This window comes from Mytilus galloprovincialis, chromosome 10 (assembly GCF_965363235.1).
Source record: "Mytilus galloprovincialis chromosome 10, xbMytGall1.hap1.1, whole genome shotgun sequence".
Taxonomy (NCBI): domain Eukaryota; kingdom Metazoa; phylum Mollusca; class Bivalvia; order Mytilida; family Mytilidae; genus Mytilus; species Mytilus galloprovincialis.
Window position 1 is genome coordinate 19008745 of NC_134847.1, and position 23180 is coordinate 19031924.

Here is a 23180-nt window from a genome sequence, read left to right on the forward strand (position 1 = left end):
ATGGAAGCTGAATCAGTGGCGGATCCAGTGGGGATGGGGTCCGGGGGTTGGAACCCCCCCTTTTTTGGACGATCAATGCATTTGAATGGGAGCATATAGTTGGAAACCCCCCTTTTTTAAATGACTGGATCCGCCCCAGTGAATCAGCAGCTGACAAACCATCTATAATAATAATAATAATAAATTCTTTATTTAAAGAGGGTAACTCAATTAGAACTAGTTTAATTTTCATTGAGGCCTTCAATACAAAATACATGGAAAACATAATTCCCATAAATGGGGGCATAAAAATTTATTGTTGAAAGTAAAAGTAGTGATTTGGCCAAAATGAAAGTAGGGTAGAGATTAGAGGGAGGCAGGACTTATTCGGGACGTCGGGATCGGGTTTTTTTAAGCTCGGGATTTCGGGATTGATCTTTACGGGATGCGAGAATATTTTTTTCGAATTTCGGGATGTCGGGATATGAATTTCGTTAAAAGACGCACCTAGGGATTTCATGTTTTTAAGCCCGGGATTTCGGGATCAGGGCCCCTCAGACCACCCCTCAAATGAGCCTTAGTCATTTATACGAGATTAAAATCCTACAATTGGCATGTTAATAGGGCTCTCAAAAGGAAAAGCACTGATGGATTGTCCTAGAAGCACATTTTATAAGAATAATAATGGTCTAGAAGCAGTTTCATTTATTTCATGTTTGAAGCGGTGCAAATTTTTAATTTAATTTGACTTTTACCAAGGATGTGTATAGTGATACAAATGCATTGTAGCAAAGGGGAAGAATAATTATGGTATAAGACGAGAAACACGAAAACTAATTGAATTTAACAGAAAGGAAACACATAACGGACTTTGGGGGAAAAGGAAGCTTTTGATACCTTATATAAATTCTCCAGTCATAAAATCTTTTACAAAAATTCATCCTACAACAGTTTACAAGCTGTATATGCCCGCGATTTCGCGGGTGTGTTCTAGTATTTTTATAAACTTTAACGTTATTCTGAAATATGTAACATCGATCCTTTATTGTCATATTTTATTTTGGGCAGTGGGACTGGCTATTTTACCGGCATTTGCTATTTTGCCGCCTCTGAGTAAAATATTCAATTATAATTCAAACCGGCAAAATATCATTTTTCTACAGAATTGACTATTTTACAGCAAGGAATTGTATATTTAAATATACAATTCATTGTTTTATACACGCACCAGCAATTATAGCGAATTAGTCTATAGTTACTGTAAGATATTTTAATCAGAGCCAGTTAAAAAGCCACGGCCTTTACTTTGTTTAGATAAAGTTGACGATAAAGTAAAGTAGTAGAATCATGCAAACTTAATTTTTGTAAAAAAAAAAACATATTGCCGAATATTTAATTTCCCGCCAACTGTCACTTTTCTTTCTCCGCATACCGGAAGTGTGGGTGGCCTCTATCTCGTGTCGGAAGCCGCCATTTTAATGGAAGAAAGTTGACAGGGGATATTGTATTAATCAAAATTCCTCTTTACAGCCCAAGCATGCCACTGGCAGTAAACGCTGATCCATGGAAGCCCATGGAAGTGGCGGACAATGATGTTGTTAGTCAATTTATATAAAATCTATATCGCATCTATTTTATTTCTCCTTAAAACCAAACGGTTGCCATCCAAATGATTTCCAAACCAGTCTGATAAATGGCCTTAGGCATTAACATATTTATAGAGATATAAGTCAATGTTTTTTTTATAAAACCCTCTATTGTGCCCTAGCATTAAATAATTAAGGTTTTAACAAATCTGCGGCAAGAGTTTTGTAGTGACCTATGACTATGTCTGTAACATTCAAACAAGATGCTTCAGAACATCAGGTTGGGACCACTCACCTTGGACCAAAAAATAAACAGAGAAACTTGAGACTTGTTCAACAAAAAAATGAATGATCTCATTTTCTGACGAAGCATGGTATAACATTTTTTTTAACATTTATATCCTTATTGATAAATAGAGATTAATACATGGCCTTTTCCATATCAGCCTGGGTATCATCCCGAGACACAGTCGAGGTGCTGATATGGGTCGAGGGATGATACCCAGGCTGATATGGAAAAGGCCATGTATTAATCACTTTATCATATACTTCCGACAATAGTTTTATGTAAGGCAAATAAACTAATGCAATAACTAAAACAGTCAAACATTTTATAAAGAAAATTAAAATTATGAATCAAATATACTATAGTTGTCCAACAACAGCATCATTAACTCCTTATATATTTATGGTAACATTTCCTATAGAGGCATTTTGAAAATTTGGAAGAGTTTTACGACATGTTTGTTGTACTATAAAATGATTCATAATTGTCAATGGCATTTGTTAGCAAGTATTAAACTATCCCCACAAAAGTTCCCGTAAATTTTGACGTCGTCATAAAAAACATCTGACGTCACAATGGAAAAGTAAACAACCAATACCGGAAACACCGGAAGTAACTTGCACGAGAGGCACTATTATGGGTTTTGTGCACAAGATGCACCTGATATGGGTTATCAGCCCAGGTGGGAAATTATGGCTTGTGTACTTCCGCTCATTACACATATGCAAAAGCTATCATATCAATGCTAAGTATATGATAAATGTTTAAATTATATCACAAAGATCACAAAGCTTTAATTAATACTATTGCTTCCCTGTATTATTTCTATTGATTTGCACACTGGTCCAAAACAATTTATCATAACTGTTCACGAAGCTGTCTGTTTTGAAAGAGGAATATTTCTTAAATTAGGAACTGTACTACCACTGTGCAAGGGGTCATTTTGCTGTTGTAGAAAAACTTAAAGGGAAAAATATTCATCATATTTGGGTCCAATTATAAAAATAACAACACAAATGTAGATCATTCATATTTAATCGATATATATGGCTTTTCCAATAAATTAGTTTTTCCAATAAATTAGCTTTAGAAATATCCAGACAGACTATGATTATTAATTGGTTAAGAGATTTTAACTTAAATCACTTTTTCTGTTACAGGAAACAGGATCAACTGAAGATATGCTTATAGATGAGGTAAGACTGGTTTCATTTTCCAGGTGCACTAATTGTTCTGTTATAGACCATGTTTTGACTGCAAATCATGAAATTTTTGTGATAATGTTCTTTAAACTATTAAAATGTGAACTGTAAATTCAAACCTACTATATTTTATTATTCAAAAGGTGATAATTCATTTTCAAATGTGTGTTGTAAAGCTATATTTCTAAACTGATGTCTTGTAAAGAATTATATGCTTTATCCACAGAATGACAATGATCCACAGATGCGAAATATCTGTTTGACTGAATTAACAAAGGATGGAGAAAAGGTTGATCCATCTACATTTGATTTGCTCAAGGTTCTAGGTCAAGGATCATTTGGAAAGGTACAATATTTTGACTATTTAGGATTTGTTTGGAGTAGATAAATGTTTGTTCGATTACATGTATTGCAGAATGCCACTGACATTCATCCTTTATTTACCTTAAACAATACAGTTTATCAGTATAAAATGCATAAATATATATACAGTTTACAATTTGTATAGTATTAACATACACATAAATAACAAACGTCAGAAATATCAGTTACATATTATACAGTTTGAGAGTTTCAGACTACATATAATAAACATAGGTCTTAAATATTATTCCTGCACTTAAATGCATAGAGTAAGTACTTTCCTAAATTACAGAGTTCCTTAGTGTTTTCAACTGAAAGCAATTGTACTAATTTATAAGTTGACGGTTGACATGACTGAAAGTCTTATAGATTTTATTATTTTCAATGATCAAAGATACCTATATATATTCAAGTGTTTTTCATGTAATTTTTTTTTATTGTAAGGGAGGGGGATTTAGTTTTACCCTTGTCTAACTGTATGTACGTCCATAATCATAAAGTTTGTTTCCATACTCTTATTTAGTTTGCCTTAACTTAATGTTAGGAAACTTATACACAATGCTTATTAGGCCAAAAAAAATATATGTCTGTTTACGGTAACCCGACCAACCCTATTTTGAGCGCCAACCCTAAGCCATTTTATTTCCGTTGTAAAGTGAAAAATGAACTGAACTCGTGTTAAAAGTGAAGATATTGTAGCCTAATACATCCCAATGTTCATAATCATGAATATGATAGCTGTTTTAAGGAAATTCGCAACTCATGTGATGAAATAATCATTTTGCCACCATTTTTTCCCAATCAATAACAAAGGGAAGTAATCCAATCATTAAAATTACGGATAAATTCAGCCCATGATCAACTCAGACCATGACAATACGAAACCGCACACTCAAAATCATGTCACAAAAAATAAAATGAAAATACTGACCTACCAACCCTATTTTTTTAAAGCATGTAACCTTAAACAGACATATTTTTATTTGGCCTTACCATAAAATACGGATCAAATTAGAATTTGGTGGTGTCACTTAACCGTTACAGAGTTATGTCCCTTTACAAAAAGGGAAAAAATTGCTGAAATTTTCTTTTCTATTCTTTAACTTAAGTTAGTGTGAACTAAATGTTTTAAAACTTTTATACAATGCTTATTTTCACAAAACACAGATCAAGTTTGAATATTAGGACTGTCACTTTTCTGTTCTAGAAATGGAAAAATTGCTCAATTTTTTCATTTCTGTTCTCATACTTTACTTTGCCACAACCAAATTTAAACGTAATGAAACTTGTACACAATACTTATGCCACAAAACACAGATAAGAACAAATTTGGGTAGCATCATTTTAACCATTCTTCAGTTATTTACCTTTATAACTTTATTTGATATGCAAGTCATTACTCCTTAACATTGATTTTATTATATGCAGGTTTTCCTGGTGAGAAAAATAAAAGGAGCTGATGCTGGTACCTTGTACGCTATGAAGGTTTTGAAAAAGGCAACTTTAAAAGGTATTTTATTGTTATAAATTGGATTTGAGAATTTGAGTATATTATTTTTTTTATTGAATTGTTATTTAGACTCATTGCTTGTACATGTTGTACCGGGGTATTTTATTTAGTTTACAGTCAGACTAAAAAATAAAAATAAATGTTATTATGATCAGGAATTGATAACCAATGGGGTTTAGGCTGTCAGTCCATTAACCAATTTTGTTAAAGAATCATAAAGGGGTGACATTGTCCACCTTTTTGATTTTTTCAGGCTTTTCTAACCTTTTCCATTATCGGGCAACACTCTGCATTTTAACTTAGAAATTTGTTTTTTGGCACAAAAAAAAGACCATGAGAAAACCCTGATAGTTCCGCTAGTTAGCCATCTCTAAAACACCATCTTGAACACTCCTTTCAATGCCTTGATTTCATTGCAGTAACTGCAGCTTGTATTAAGGGAAGCCAAAATGACTTTGGTAAAAGGAATACATTGAACCAGACAGTTTATTATATATTTTAATTTTATTTCAATTAATATATTCCTAAAAAAATTTGAAGATTCAATTTAGAAAAAGTTAAATAAACTTATTTAATTTCTTTTGATTTCTTATTGTGTTAATTTTTGTTTTCAGTTCGTGATCGCCAAAGAACAAAAATGGAACGTGATATACTTGCTGACATTAATCATCCATTTGTAGTGAGACTGCATTATGGTAAGATTGTTACTATATTTTACAACACATAGTATTTTGTATTAAGCTTGACCTAATTAAATTACAAATACACTGAGTTCTTGCTAAGGCACTATTTCATGAACCCATGTATGAGAAAGTTTAAAAAAAGAATTGCAATATATATATATAATATATTACACATACATTATACAGTAGACTGGCCAATCAGATACCCAAAATGTCAGCTAAAAATATCCGATTACCCGATATATGCAATTAGATGATGAATGAATATATTTTGTATATTTCAATTGTTTGCATTCTTACTCAGTATTTGTTGCTGTGATAGAAAAAAATGTACAGTTAAGCTAATACAATTATGTTTGAATTAAGAAGGGGTCCCTTTGTCAATTGCTCTTCTATTATTTCTTGCAGCATTTCAGACAGAAGGAAAGTTGTACCTAATTTTGGAATTTTTAAGAGGTGGTGATCTGTTTACAAGATTGTCTAAAGAGGTAAGCCATGTCAAAAATACATGATGCCAATTCTAAAAATCATATCATCTCGAGAGTAAATTATTTTAATGAATACCTGATTTTTGTGGATAGATGGATAGTTTGTTGATTAATGTAGGTATTGAATAAAATTATAACCTTTTAAAATAATTTTTGTTTAATTTGTACAAACTGTGTGGAAAAAAACAATGGAAGACCAATGATGATTATACTGTGTCTAATTTAGTTTTTTAATTTGATGAAACTTGAATTTTATTAAATGTTTCTGTAATAAATTTTCATATTGATTATGTTTGATTAATAATAATCAGGGCTTAGAGTATCCTTAATGTTAAATACTTTGTGTGATGTGGTCTTTATTCAACCCCTTTTTGAGCTACAACTCCTAAAGCTGTATGAAAATTTCTTCACCATCAATTTTAAATTTTTCAATAACACTTTCCAGAATTGATTAAAAACAATGGTCATCAGTGTTTCTATTTTCTTTTGACAAATACTGAATTTTCAGTAATGCAATATTTAAAACTAAAGTTTATTTTTTGAGCCATTATTTTTCTTATTTAGTGGTTTGCAATGGTTTGTGAGCAATCAAATCTCTAATAATATTTTGGTAAAAAAACATGCCTTCAAAAATCAATTTTGAGTAAAATGTTGTGTAAAAATGTATGGTTAATTTGTGTGTGTATATTAGGTGATGTTTACTGAAGAGGATGTGAAGTTTTACCTGGCTGAGCTGGCTATGGCCTTGGATCATTTACATTCAGTTGGTATTGTCTACAGAGATCTGAAGCCAGAGAAGTGAGTATAGACGACTTTCAACAAATTCCTAGACATTGCCTACTGCCTATGTCACACTGCTAATACTGTGGATTCATTTATTTTCGTGGGTACCAATTTTCGTGGATTAAGAAAAACTTGCATATTCGTGGATATTTAATTTCGTGGTTTTGCTGAGGTCTGCATACAAACCTATAGAAAAATTATCATTCGTTGAATATTTAATTTCGTGGTTAGACTGTGCCACGAAATCCACGAAAATTGGTATCCAACGAATAATGATGAATCCACAGTATTATGTCACAGTAAGAACAAATTGTTTAGCAATTTAATTGGAGCCAATTGACCTCATGCTGGTGTTACAGAATTTAATGTAGGAAGAATAGTCATAATGTTCGTCATAACCATTTTCCTTAATATTTAGCCATTTTCTACATGTACATTTAGAATGATAATATTCAAGTTTATTCAACTTTTAAAGGTTAAACAATGAAATATTTGATTAAGCATAAACTTTTTTTGTCTTTCAGCATTTTACTTGATTCAGATGGTCATATCAAATTAACGGACTTTGGACTGAGTAAAGAATCTGTATTTGAAGAAAAGAAGACCTATTCTTTTTGTGGTACAGTAGAGTACATGGCCCCTGAGGTTGTCAATAGAAAGGGTCACGGAACTGCAGCAGATTGGTGGTCATATGGTGTTCTTATGGTAAGTTGGTGTCAATAGAAAGGATCACAGAACTGCAGCAGATTGGTGGTCATATGGTGTTCTTATGGTAAGTTGGTGTCAATAGAAAGGGTCACAGAACTGCAGCAGATTGGTGGTCATATGGTGTTCTTATGGTAAGTTGGTGTCAATAGAAAGGGTCACGGAACTACAGCAGATTGGTGGTCATATGGTGTTCTTATGGTAAGTTGGTGTCAATAGAAAGGGTCACAGAACTGCAGCAGATTGGTGGTCATATGGTGTTCTTATGGTAAGTTGGTGTCAATAGAAAGGGTCATGGAACTGCAGCAGATTGGTGGTCATATGGTGTTCTTATGGTAAGTTGGTGTCAATAGAAAGGGTCACGGAACTGCAGCAGATTGGTGGTCATATGGTGTTCTTATGGTAAGTTGGTGTCAATAGAAAGGGTCACGGAACTGCAGCAGATTGGTGGTCATATGGTGTTCTTATGGTAAGTTGGTGTCAATAGAAAGGGTCACGGGGAACTGCAGCAGATTGGTGGTCATATGGTGTTCTTATGGTAAGTTGGTGTCAATAGAAAGGGTCACAGTACTGCAGCAGATTGGTGGTCATATGGTGTTCTTATGGTAAGTTGGTGTCAATAGAAAGGGTCACAGTACTGCAGCAGATTGGTGGTCATATGGGGTTCTTATGGTAAGTTCATGGTGGTTTTGTTAATTAGTTATACAATCTTATGTCAGTACACACAAGGTGTTAAGAAATCTTTCTGGTGAAGAGTGATTAACATTGAAAAAAAGGTGATTGATAAATACTGATTAACAAACCCATGTTACAAAAGCTGAGAAATGTTCAGATATATTTCACCAGCAAATGTATAAAAATATTTGTGCTGTTTCCTGTTACCCTTCAGGCTTCCTGAGCACCTGAGATCGTCGTTCATTTTGCTTCTATCTCCTCAGTCTTCACCTGTTGGCTTTTAAACTTCTGCATAGATTTATAAATACTTGTTAATTACATATGTTTTAAGGGGGAACACTTTTGGTATGCCAATGTCTTGTTCTTTGTATGTTTAATACAGATGGCAGCACTACAACATGTAAACTATACAAAACGGTCCCAAGTGTATGAACCATTATTGAATCTGCAGGGCTTGATAATCTTAATATGAAGAAATTATGCAATTATTGACTACCGTGGATTCATTATTTTTCGTTGGACACCAATTGTTGTGTGTACAGGTGAACCATGATTTCAAATGTTCTACGAATTACAAATTTTCTATCTAGGCTAACTATGCAGAAAAAGCACAGCCATGCAATCAAATATCCACCAAAATGTAAGTTTTCCTCAATCCTTGATAATTGATACCCACCAAAATAAATGAATCCACAGTATACAAAACAGTCAAAGTGTATGAACCATTATTTAACCTGCAGGGCTTGATAATTTTGATGTGAAGAAAATTGCAATTATTGACTTTATATTTTTTTTATTTTTCTTAGTTTGAAATGTTGACAGGTGCTTTACCATTCCAAGGGGCCAACAGAAAGGAAACTATGACACAAATATTGAAGTAAGCTCAATTCAAATATTTCTTGCTAATTGAAAATTTCAGTGTCCCTGATATTGTGTTTTTGAATATAACAATGATAAAATGTCAGGAGATGAAATCATTTATCACCAAGACATTATAGGAATGATTGTTTTTTTAATGCTTATATTGTCCACATTGTCTTAATTTTTGATGATTTTAACCACTATTCATCAAACATAGTCATTCCTGAAAAAAAATAAAAATTATACATTTTAATTATAGATAAATTCATTTAAACAAAAGACACAATTTGATATTTAAGGATTGAGACTTTTAACACAAGTGTTTATTTGGTACTCTGTTGTACAGTTTGCAGAAATTTTTTCAATTCTCATCCGAGTTTTTACAATATTTGAATATTTTCAGAGCAAATTTTTACAATATTTGAATATTTTCAGAGCAAATTTTTCAATATTTGAATATTTTTAGGGCCAAATTTTACAATATATGAATATTTTCAGGGCCACATTTTACAATATTGAATATTTTCAGTGACAATTTTAACAATATTTGAATATTTTCTGAGCAAATTTTTACAATATTTGAATATTTTCAGAGCCAAATTAGGTATGCCACAGTTCTTAAGTCCAGAAGCTCAAGGATTACTAAGATGTTTATTTAAAAGAAATCCAGCTAATAGATTAGGTAAGTTATTATGTACCAAATTCTATCCATTTAAAGGACTGTTAAAATTTTACAGCTAAATATGTGAAATTTTTACTGAAACATTTTCATTATGTCTAGTCTGAATTTTCTGAAGGAAAGAATCACTTATCTTGTTGTGGTAGCGGCTAGACAACTCATTTTCTTTTTCTCATTACTTGGTTATTTTTTGTCATAATTTTTATTCATGTCAGAAATTCTTACATGTTTTCTTATGCCATTGATATACTGTAAACAGGGAAATTTTCGAGGTAGTTTTATTTTCGCGGTAAGAATAGAAACGCGAAAATAAAACGACCGCAAAAAATCAAGGAAACTCTTTTTATTACATTTACGTTTACAAGTTGTGAATTGGATGGAGAGTTATCTCTTTGACACTCATACCACATCTTCATATATCTACGCATATGAATAAAATATATATAGGACTACTGAATAACACAGATTTTATAGACGACACATATATAACTGAAATCATAACTGTTAATGAAAAGCAGTGTTAGAAGTTATGAATTTAATGCAAACAGTGCACCATAAACACGGAAGCAAACATAACGAAAATTGTTATGTAAACAATACTCATTGCAATTATGTTAGTGATACATGTCAATCAGTAATAGAAGTATCTACTACACAGATTAATCAGATCAAAAGATCGATTAATTATCATTAATCCTGGGAGCATTTTATCTTAATTCAATCCTAATTAAGTCTACTTTTCTGTATTGTGTATGTGTTTTTACAAGCAAACATGACAAACTTGTAATCTACTTTATCATTAATGAACCGAAAACAAGAGATATCTGATTGATTTTATCACTTGATTTTAGATATCACTTTCAAATCATTTATGAAAATATTTATATAGGCCAGGGAAATCGCCAATTCAAAACGGCGCGAATTTGGATTGTGTTAGTAAATTGCGGAATAAAGACGGCGCGAAAATTTTCCGGTTTACAGTATCAATTTTAATGTTGACAAACTTTTTTATTTAGGGACAGGTGCCAATGGCATAGAAGATATGAAGAAACAACCATTTTTTTCCACCATAGATTTTGATAAACTGTATAAAAAAATATTAAACCCACCTTTTAAGCCAGCAGTAGTACAAACAGACGATGCGTTTTATTTTGACCAAGAATTTACATCCAGAACTCCAAAAGGTAATTTATTAAGACTACAACAAACCTTCGTCATTGAAGAAACAACATATACACTCTGCCAAATTTCAGATACATGTATTAACTGATTCAATTGTAAATCTTTGATAATGTTTACATTAATATGAAATAATGTACAGTTGAGTTCCATTTTAAAGGTGTTATGAATGTCTACAAACTTTATTGAGTAATTTAAAAAAAACAGATCTGATGAAATTTTTAACAAAATGTCAAGAGCTTGAAATAACAGAGTAATAAGTTATAATTTATATTGTTATGTTTAAATTTGGTCTCTTTTATTTGTTGAAAATATGAAAATACTGTATGTTACAGATTATTAATCTGAAAAACAATTTGTGTAACACAGAAATGTCTTGTAGATTCCCCTGGTATCCCACCATCAGCTACAGCTCATGAATTATTCAGAGGCTTCAGTTTTGTGGCACCAGCTTTATTAGATGACAACCATGAGGTTAAGAATCCATTATTGGACAATCACAATCTGAAAAATGTAAGTTTACAGTTTTAAAAAAGAATTAAACCAACAATGAACCTTTGTATGGTTTTGACAGATATGTGATTCACAACTTGCTATCTAGATTCTGGACCAATCAACGCTTCACATTAAAAGTTCTATATTGTTAAGATGCTCAATTGGTATTTTTTGCAAATTTCCCACTGGAACTTGATTTATTAGTTTAGTAAACATCTCTTATTTATTAAGACGATGTTCTCAGTCAATGACAACATTGTAACAAACTCTTGATATAGAGATTTTGTAACTGCTATCATTTAAAATAAAACTTTTACAGCATGATTGTGGGAATGCTTACACCAGTCAGTTGTACGTTTAGGTTAGACACTGAAAGCTTAATACTGAGACAATATCTTCAAAACAACGAAAATATTGTAGCTTTTATGACTACACATTCTTTTAAATATATACACAACTAAATTAACAGCTGTCAAGGGTACCTCATATTTCAACATTAATGACCGGAGAGAATGCATACTTTTAGCAAAACCTGAAATAAATCTCAGTAATAAATAAGATATTTGTGTTAATGTTATTTGTCTATTTATATCATTATAGCTGCCTGGTGTCAAGGCCATATCATTTTCTGAAGAATATGAAATGAAAGAGGTAAGATTTGATGTTGTTTTTCTACAGGGACATTATAAGTTATCTACGTTCATATCCGTAGATATGGATATTTTATTAACACCCTGAAGTATCCAAGTACACCCTGATGCGCAGCCGAAGGGTGTATAGGGTACCATGGAACTAAGGAATTTCCCCGATGTAATGGGTAGCAATGTAGGACCGGGGATATGGGTTAGCAACACTCGGGGGTGATGGGTTTTGTTATGACGTGCGTTAACCAATCAAAATCCTAGAAATATACTAAGCTGGGAATAATTAATTTTCTTCTGGTTAAATGCCTTCTAATCAATTTTTGGCAATAATTTCAATATGCACAAATAAAGGTGTAGCATGCATCATGGTCATACTGCATATGATAACTCAAATTTGATTTAACTTATTCTCATGTAAATTAAATACATTAGGATTTACAGAAGAAAGCTCACTTTCAATTTTGAAATATTTTTGGCCTTGTCATTCTAGAGTGACAGGAATTTTATCTTTTTGAAATAAGGCATTTACTCTATTATAATAGTCTATTGCTTTAGTCAAAAATGTTTGTGATAGCTCCAAATTTTAAAGGAAACTCCATTTCTTCCAGAAATAAGGGACTTGAATTGTCAGATTTCAGTAAAAAAAAAAAAAAATTCATGTTGTACCATAATTGGAATTTGTTTGTATTTATATACCGGAAATTTTACTTACTTGTTGGAACAGGTGAATAACATAGATATAGGAAGATGTGGTATGAGTGCCAATGAGACTAGTCTCCATCCAATCACAATTTGTAAAAGTCAACTATTATAGGTCAAGGTACAGTCTTCCAACATGGAACCTAGGCTCACACCAAACAGGAAGCTATAAAGAGCCCCAAAAATTACTAGAGTAAAACCATTCAAACGGGAAAACCAATGGTCTTATGTTTATAAAAAACGAGAAATGTTCATTTTAAAAAAAAATCTAATATTTCTATCCTCATGCATGTTTTTCTGGTCTTTTTTTTTTTGCTTCTGATTTTGACTTTTATTTCATTTTTTTGCAACAATTTCTTTTAGCACAATAAGGGTGTATCATGCTCTCTTGGCACAGCTGTTTACATTTATTTATGTATATATTTAAGGATATAGGAATAGGCTCTTACTCTGTATGCAAGAGATGTATCCACAAGTTGTCAGGGCAGAGTTATGCAGTAAAGGTAGGTCTTGTTAAAATATAAGAAGGCTTTTAAGGAATGTATATATGGCTGTTTTAGATAATCATTTTGTACTTAAACCATTAATATCTAAATTACCACTTGATGTTAAGCAAGCACCATTCAGTCTTGTATATTCTCTAAACAGACCTGACTTGTGATTGTAATCAGTATTCAGATTATACTCTAGTCAAAATTTCAAATTCATACAGTAGTACAGGTTTGCTTTAACAACAATAACATAGAAAAGATTTTTTTGATTTTTTTTTTTGGAGACTGTATCATTTATGTCACAGAAGTGTACATAGTGATCCTACAGTCTATCCTTGGCAGTGTCAGTAGCAGAGTGAACATTTAAGGTTCAGTCGGTGGAAAAGGTTTTTTTTAGACATCATTAACTTTGTCAAACTTTCATGAAATTTTGTCAAAAGCTTTATTATGCCTAGAAGATATATGCAGACCAAGATTTAGACAGGAAAAAACTGTATATATATCTGATTTAATGCACTTTATTTTTATTATGGAATTATAGGAAGTCATTTTATTTAATTGTCAAATTTTGTCTTATAATATTTTTCACTTTTTATAGGACACTCTGGGGGGGGGGGGGGGAATTAAAATCTACGTTTTTACTTTGAAAGTTTCACACAGACTATTATTTCCTAATAAAATCTGAATTCCAAATATGTTTATTTGTATTTCAGATAATGGAAAAAGAAAAAAGGGACCCTTCAGAAGAAGTAGAAATTTTATTACGATTTGGTCACTATCGTAACATAATTCGATTACGTGATGTAAGTATTTAGAAAAATTAGCTTAACAGTTCCTGTTCTAGAAACAAAAACATCAACAACAACACAACTAATGCAAATAACCGTAATAATAGAGAGCCGTAGTGTAGTGGATAGTGCATCGGACTACTACCACAAAAGTTCCTGGTTCGATTCCCGTTTGGGATGAAAATTTCAAAAACTCAATTTTCGGCTCTCCCTCGACACCATTTGCGAGTATGGTCTTGAGGAAACAATGATAGTTTGTCGGAAGGGGACGATAAATGGCTGACCCGGTGTTAAGAGAGAGGCATATCTCTTGCACGTTAAAGACACCCTTGTAGATTTCGAAAAAGAGTAAGCTAATGCCGCTACAAGGCAGAACTCGCACCCGCAAAGTGGAAAGGGATTAATATAAGTTGCAAAACTTGTTTCCCAATCCACAATAAATAAATATGTTTAAACTAAACTAATGCAAATAACTACATAATTGATTGCTTTCCAAAGAAGAGTAAATTATAGAGTATTTTTTGGAAAGTTCATAGTTCAGATTAACAAATCGTGCTTGACTTTTGTTTTAATTTAAAAGCGATTAAAGATATAATGAAATTAAAAAAGAATTGAGATCAATAGTCAGTCCTCAACAAATGTCTATAAACGTTATCTGAATTGTATTATGGGTCATGATAAAGTACTGAAAGTCATTGAATCAATAAAAATACAACTGCAAGTCATATCTTCATAATGAAAATATTACAAAAACAAAGCCTTTGTATGTGTTTATCTAGTATGTTCACCATTTATGATTTAAAGTTTGCAAACAAATTATTGTAGGTGTTTGATAATGGTAATAAAGTTTACATGGTCACAGAATTAATGCAAGGAGGAGAACTTCTTGACAAAATATTACGGCAAAAATTTTTCTCTGAGAGAGAGGCTAGTGCAGTTCTACAAGTTGTTACGAAAACAGTTGAATATTTACATTCTAATGGGGTAAGTCTATTGATTGTTGATATGCCACTTAAGGCATGAAAAATATGAGTGAATTGTATATTAAGCCATATGAAGTAAATCATGTTCTAAGAAGCTAGTATTAAAAAAAAATTGGAGTTGACTGATTTTAATTTAGGGCTGTTGCATTGATCATACTTGGTACTCAGGGAAGGCATATAAATATTTTGTAACATAAATTATCAAGTTATAAGAATAAAAACAACTTCATAATTTAAATGAATTTCAGCATGTTACTACATAAAGTCATATTTGACATTTCTTTTGGTAGCCCTGTACAATGTAAACTTACAAGAAATAAGAACCAAGATTTTTTTTTACAGGGATTTGAAATAGTGTCAAGTTAAAAACAAATATATATGTATTCTTATTTTTAAAAGTAATTTAGATAATAGTTTTATTATATAGACTACAGTTAGGTCAAAATTTCAGGATATTAAAGAACTTCTTTTAGAAAACCCTAAACAAAATGACATTATTCTGTTGCATTCTAATTTTTGTCGAGCCTGCGACTTTTGTTGCAGAAAGCTCGACATAGGGATAGTGATCCGGTGGCGGCGGCGGCGTTAGCTCACTTCTTAAAAGCTTTATATTTTAGAAGGTGGAAGACCTGGATGCTTCATACTTTGTATATAGATGCTTCATGTTACGAAGTTTCCGTCAGTCACATGTCTAATGTCCTTGACCTCATTTTCATGGTTCAGTGACCACTTGAAAAAAAAGTTCAAATTTTTTGTAATGTTGAATTCTCTCTTATTATAAGTAATAGGATAACTATATTTCATATGTGCGTACCTTGCAAGGTCCTCGTGTCTGTCAGACAGTTTTCACTTGACCTCGACCTCATTTCATGGATCAGTGAACAAGGTTAAGTTTTGGTGGTCAAGTCCATATCTCAGATACTATAAACAATAGGGCTAGTATATTTTGTGTATGGAAGGACTGTAAGGTGTACATGTCCAACTGGCAGGTGTCATCTGACCTTGACCTCATTTTCATGGTTCAGTGGTTATAGTTAAATTTTTGTGTTTTGGTCTGTTTTTCTCATACCATATGCAATAGGTCTACTATATTTGTTGTATGGAATGATTGTTAAGTGTACATGTCTAGCGGGCAGATGTCATGTGACCTTGACCTCATTTTCATGGTTCAGTGGTCAAAGTTAAGTTTTTGAGTTTTGGTCTTTTTATCTAATGCTATATGCCATAGGTCAACTATATTTGGTGTATGGAAATATTTTATGATCTTTATGTCAGTCGAGCAGGTTTTATTTAACCGTGACCTCATTTTCACGGTTCATTGCACAGTGTTAAGTTTTTGTGTTTTGGTCTATTTTTCTTAAACTATAAGTAATGTGTCAACTATATATGTTGTATAGAAGCATTGTTAGCTGTACCTGTCTGCCTGGCATGGTTCATCTGACCTGGACCTCTTTTTCAAGGTTCATTGGTCTTTGTTTAGTTATCTTGGTTAAGTTTATGTGACAGTTGTAATAAAGCTTAGCTTTATACTTAGGACTATCAACATAATATCAATGATTAGTATAGAAGGCGAGACTTTTCAGCGTGTGCACTCTTGTGATTGTTCATAGAGATTTAAAGCTATTGCATTCTAATTTAGGTTGTTCATAGAGATTTAAAGCCATCTAACATATTGTATGCAGATACAAGTGGTTCACCTGATAGTCTACGTATTTGTGATTTTGGATTTGCCAAACAGTTGAGAGCAGATAATGGCTTATTGATGACACCATGTTATACAGCAAATTTTGTAGCACCTGAGGTAGGGGTTTTGTTGTCATTAGCTCCACCTTGATGGTCTAGTGGTTGACAGCCTACAATTTTATAGTTATATAGAGTGAAAACAGCTGTTTAGTAAAAAAATTTACATAAGAATTTACTTTTCCAAAGAAATCTACTTTTGTTGACTCGATATATATGTTCAATATTAGACATAGATAATGCATAAAAATGGTCCCCATTCAATAGTTTCATCAATTGAAGATGTTTTAGATCTCCTTTTAAACATAACTATTAGGAAAACAAGTCTGTGATTATATAAAAATAAACATAACAAAAGGTAGAATTTATTGGAAACTCACAAACTTTTTTATTGAGAACACTACTTATTTCAGGATATCAGGAGCACCTGGTAATCTTCATGTATTTTATATGAAATCTGTCATATTTCAGCTGTAGTTTTATTTAGAAACATTCTTCTTTTGTATAATGAACCTATAGAAACAAACATTACTTCTTAATATCATCTCTTGTTCCAACTGTTTAGTACTCCCTTCTGTAGGTTGACCCTCTAAATATTTGGGCGTTTTTGTTTAGAACACATTTTAATGTTGTGTAGAGTAAAAGAACAAAGTCTTATGGTATCATTTAAATTTGTTTATATGTCTCATGGGATATAATCTGTATGTGAAAAATTAGGTAGTTAATCTGATTTATTTACATTCAAAACTTAAAGAATCTCAAAAAAGATTTTTTTAAGGCTTTTCCAAAAATTACATAACGGGGACAATGTAGAGAGTCTTTAGGGACTGCTGCAGAAATTTATTGATCAACATGTTTCGGTGCCTAGGGCACCTTCATCAGGATAAAAACAATACATAAGATCATGCCGAAGTACAAAATCGGGTTATGAAAATTTAAATGTCACAATGTTACAATGTTAAGTAACGTTATTAATAGCAACTGAAAGTGAAAGTGAAAGTTCATTATAAGTATGTAAGTAAACTATAAAAAGAAATTAAAATAAAATGTTTTTGTTGTGAAAATGTTTGTTAAAATTATTCTACCAAAATGTGTTTGTCCTCTTGCATCGTGGAAAGAATAATACAATAAGTTGTAAGGCTGTGTAAAGACAGTTTGTAAATAACAGGGACAAGAAAAATATAGGTGGATGGGCAGTTTTTAGTCTAAGCCATTAGAAGAGTGTTCAAATTATATGCATGGTCATGGGCTACTAAAAAAAGTGTGTATCCCAACCTTCAAAAGTGTGTTTATTTCTTGAGTTGATCATACTAAATTGCACTGGTTAATTCTTTTTAGACGGGTACAGTTTCATATTTAACATCTAAGGTAAGAGTAGACTCTAGTATAGTCACCCACCTGAGGATTTGGGAGTGTGTAATACACCTACAGGGAGAGTGATATCTCAGTGTGTTGGGGTCTGACATTGTGTGATTTATCTACTCTTACTGTATTCAGAACTACATTTTCAAAAGACTACACAATTTTATCCAAATACCTTGGAAAGGTCTAAACTGTCGTTATTCTATAATAATTATAAATCATAGTCTTTATATACAACTGTAAAAGTCAGATTTGTATAATGAGTATTGTACAGTTCAATAAAAAGAAGATATATAGATAAAAGAATGCATGTTTAATAAATAATTTGCATGAATAAAAGTTCAGGAGAAGCCCTTAGGGTTTTAGTTAAGTAGAATATACATAATATTATAGGCATCTAGTCCTGGTCTTTTTCAATTAAATGTTGTGATAATATGTATGTTGACCAAAAGTGAATTGTTGACTTGTTTTTTAATTAATTTGACTGCAATCATTACAGTTATATTTCTTTATTTTTAAGGTGCTAAAAAGACAGGGGTATGATGCAGCCTGTGATATCTGGAGTTTGGGTGTATTGTTATATACCATGTTAGCAGGGTGAGTACTTACTGTGTATACCTGGGGAAATCTTGACAAGTACAATCCATGACTGCCATGGGAAACTTGACAAGTACACTCCATTTCTACCAGGGGAAAACTTTACAAGTACACTCCAGTTCTACCAGGGGGAAACTTTACTAGTACACCCCATTTCTACTGGGGGAAACTTTACAAATACACTCCATTTCTACAGTGGAAAACTTAACATTTACAAGTACACTTCATTTCCACTGGGGGAAAACTTTACAAGTACTTTCAATTTCTCCCAGGCGAAAACTTAACAAGTACCCTCCATTTCCACAGTGTGAAAACTTAAAACAACTACATTCTATTCCTCCCATGTTAAAACTTAACAAAGTACACTACATTTCTAGTGGGGGAAAGTTTTACAAGTACACTCCATTTCTACTTGGGGAAAACTTGACAAGTACACCCCATTTCTACTGGGGAAAACTTTACAAGTACACTCCATTTATACTTGAGGCAAAATTTTACACATGCACCCCATTTCTACAAGAGGAAAACTTTACAAGTAAACTCCATTTCTACAAGGGGAAAATTTTACAAGTACACACCTTTTTTTTAAGGGGAAAACTGAACAAATACACTCCATACCATGGAAAAACTTTACAAGTACCTTGTATTTGTATTAGGGGGAAAAATACAAGTCAAAGGTCAAAATTGTTCTAGGAGTCTTAGAACACATGAGACAATGTCCTACAATAAAATGGGGAAAACATGAATAAGTATTGGCACCTTTTATATTCTGATAATTCATACAAAGTTTTTACATCAAGATAAAACCATTAAAGGTATGAGAAAAAGACATCAAACAATCATTCCTGGTTTCTATTCTCAATTTTATTCATGACATTAAGGCAAATATTCATTTTGATTGAACTTTGAGAAACAATTATATAACAATCAGGAACTACATAATCAGAAACAATTATATAACAATCAGGAACTACATAATCAGAAACAATTATATAACAATCAGGAACTACATAATCAGAAACAATTATATAACAATCAGGAACTACATAATCAGATGTATAAGTTCATCAGGTCAGAATTGAGTCCCCTATACCATGTATACATAGTTCAAACATGTTAGTAATTGAAATATGCTAAATCACTTTGAAACTATAAAAATGGAATCGGTTAAAATTTGACCTGCTGTTTTATTGTGGTGTATGATTTTGTTCATTACAGACATACTCCATTTGCAAATGGTCCAAACGACACACCCAATGATATCTTGTCCCGGATTGGCGTTGGAAAGTTTAAAATTAGTGGTGGCAATTGGGATAGTGTATCAGAAGGAGCAAAGGTATGTTTATTGATGCTTTTTTACGAAATTTGCCTTTGATCTTACTGACTGATAATTTCCTTTCTCAGCGGAGTCGAGTGAAATGAAAATTTTTCGATAGAAGTAAGAGAGTATGTTGCGTTGCTAATAAAATTGACATGAAATTGACCATGCATCATAGGTAAAATAGCAATAAACAGATGATCATTGGTCATCTCAACTCAATTGCTTTTCTCTTGCCATACCGGCTCAAGCGATACAATTGGTCTCTTTGAGATTATCAACAATAATCTATAAATATCTCCTGAAAAATGCATCATTTTTTTAGATACATGAATGTAGGGTCCGTCTATAGCATGCTGTTCCGTGTGAGCCATGGTTCCATGTTGAAGACCGTACCTTGACCTATAATGGTTTACATTTACAAATTGTGACTTGGATAGCGAGTTGCCTCATTGGCATTCAAACTACATCTTCTTATATCTAATTATAGCCATTGAACTTAAGGTGGTACCCAACACCTTAACCAAAAATTAATTTGGCTCGTTTAATTTTCATAAAATTTTGACAAAGTATTTACTTTGACCCTTTGACAAAAATATAAAAATTTCAAAAAATTTAAACCAATCGTTTTATTAGAAAAAATACAGTGGTTATATAGCAGTTCGACAAACACTTATTTTGATCATCAAGAAGCTTTATATTCCCTAAACAACACAACGTAATTAAAATGTTTATCTGATTTTACAGAGTTGTAGTGTTAGGTACCACCTTAATTGAAAATTCTTGTGACTTCTATTGAAAATTAATTTCACGCGTATAATATCATTGCCAGCATTTATTTTTAGTGCCTAAACACATGAAGGTAAACAAATTGAAATAAAATTTCTGCAACATGTGAAAAAATATTCCAAGCTGTAAAATTCTGAAAAGGTATTCTTAGTTAAGTGGAAATATTGAAATTCAACAACTTTATACATGAGAAACTGATGAACAAATGTTTGTGATTTCAGGATTTGGTACAAAAAATGTTACATGTTGATCCATCGAGGCGTCTCTCTGCTACCCAAGTGCTCAATCATCCATGGATTGCTCAGCGAGAAGATTTGTCAGATAAACAATTGATATTAAATGGACCTACACTTAAGGTAAGACTTGAAACAAATCCATCCCATTGTCACCTTTCTCATTGAAGTACTGAAGGGTGATTTGCTGCTGAAATCATAAACAACATTGTCACAAGTTAGGTCTATTTCTAGAGATGATTTATACTTAATCAAATGAAAATCAGTATTAGATGAATAAACTAAAAAAGTGCCTTTCATGTGTATAGACTCAATTTGTAAAAAGTTTTTTGTGCATTTTCCATTTTGCAAAAAAAGTAAATAAGTGTGAAAATTTTACCATTTACAGAATTTTCATAATGTAGTTATTATTATAAGGAACATTCTGAAATAAACAGTTTAATACAATGTCACTATTTTTTTTAATTTAAATTAGCAATGATCATATTATACAGAACCATTATCTATTTACAGGGTGAAGTTAGGGCTATGTTCAATGCTCTCAACAATTCGCCAAAGCCTGTTCTAGAACCAGTTGGTGCCTCCCGTTTAGCACAAAGACGAGGCAAGAATAGGTCAAACAGTTCTACAGCAGTGTGATTGTCTTCCTAGCATGGTCATACTAACCTTCAGGACTCGTGATCAGATGTGTGTTGACCAAATCAACAACAATCTGTACTTTATCAGCCATTTCAGTAAAAAGGGAAAGACAGGTCACAATTTATATACAGATAGTGCCACTTTTCTCAGACTCAGACATTTCTTTGCATCGTGTATATTGAACCCTGAAATAAAACGTGGACATTTGTTTATCAGGTGTTAATGTTTAATTAGATAATCAAATGTCCATGTATTATACAGGATAGTACTATTTGTAGGTGAAAAGGAACAGTATGTCAATTATAAGGCTAACTAAAGTCTCAAATTCATTGTTCACTGAAACATTTCCATAACTTTTTTTTCTCTTCAAAAAGTTGATTATATTTTTATCCAAATTTTTGAAGCAACCATTCTTACCAAGGTCTACATGTCTTGTTTATGTATCAAAGTACCTGATAAAAATCAAGTGTATTTGATTCTCTGGTATGTTTGTATTTGTAATTAGGCTTTTAGAATTTCAATTACTACCACAATAGAAATATGACAGTGTGTTAGTTTCTCCCATGTTATATGATCAAATATTTGTTCCAACTTTATTGTTTATATGTTATAAGGTTTTTTTTTCTTCACAAATATGTTATATTTTATGGTCATTTTTTTTGAAATTTTTCACATTGTTTTATATTATAAAATGCTTCCATATTTATGTAACATTTATTTATTAGATAACTCTATAGAAATACTGTAACTAGGTTGCTTTAGGTTCTGGCTACGATGGCCTTGATGGCTATCTGACAAAATCATACCTCATGACGAACATCATTCACAACAGGAGAGCAAATCCTACTTCAGGTCTCAGATATGATAACCTTGATGGCTGTCTACTCTGAAGAAACCATACCTCACGAAGCTCTCCATTCAGTATCGGGAGCAAACATGTGATGTCAATATATTACATGTGATGATCAATTATTACATGCATTTTTCCACAGTTACTAGTAGATTTACTACTTATACAAAAATAAAAGTATTTGACTTGCATTGTAAATTGCATTGTTTTGATTTTATATGATTAATTCTAGATACAACTTGCATAATAACCAGTTAGATTAAAACTGTGTTATGATGAATTAAAAACATAACTGTAGGTTTATTCAAGCGTTTTGCGTGGTAAACACTGAGGTTGTGGATCAGTGAAAATATCTCTGAAACCATCACTGTATTTGAATCTTTTCAAGGGACAGGCCTGAACATTTTTTGTACCATTAGGTTTTTTCCCTTTAATGATATAACAAAAGAACAACAAGCAAGATTATAGCTAGGACCTTAAGATAATTCAATAGTATCATGAGTATATTAAATAAAGTTTTATATTTCCAAAAACAATATTTTAAGCTTTTTTGTAACACTATACTTTTTCTGT

The 23180-nt window shown here is 32.0% G+C and overlaps 1 protein-coding gene across 1 annotated transcript; it reads left to right on the plus strand.

Moving 5' to 3' along the window:
* The first annotated feature begins 1433 nt into the window (after positions 1-1433).
* On the plus strand, positions 1434-22032 carry LOC143049974 (ribosomal protein S6 kinase 2 beta-like). Its single transcript, XM_076223755.1, has 21 exons — positions 1434-1576; positions 3012-3047; positions 3280-3399; positions 4845-4926; positions 5541-5621; positions 6018-6097; positions 6789-6895; positions 7405-7585; positions 9067-9137; positions 9715-9803; positions 10817-10984; positions 11362-11492; positions 12075-12125; positions 13246-13320; positions 14022-14111; positions 14922-15080; positions 16719-16880; positions 18702-18778; positions 19997-20114; positions 21107-21241; positions 21632-22032. Exons 1-21 carry the CDS (start codon positions 1517-1519, stop codon positions 21755-21757), a joined length of 2199 nt encoding a protein of 732 aa, XP_076079870.1. The 5' UTR covers positions 1434-1516; the 3' UTR covers positions 21758-22032.
* The last annotated feature ends 1148 nt before the right edge of the window (positions 22033-23180 follow it).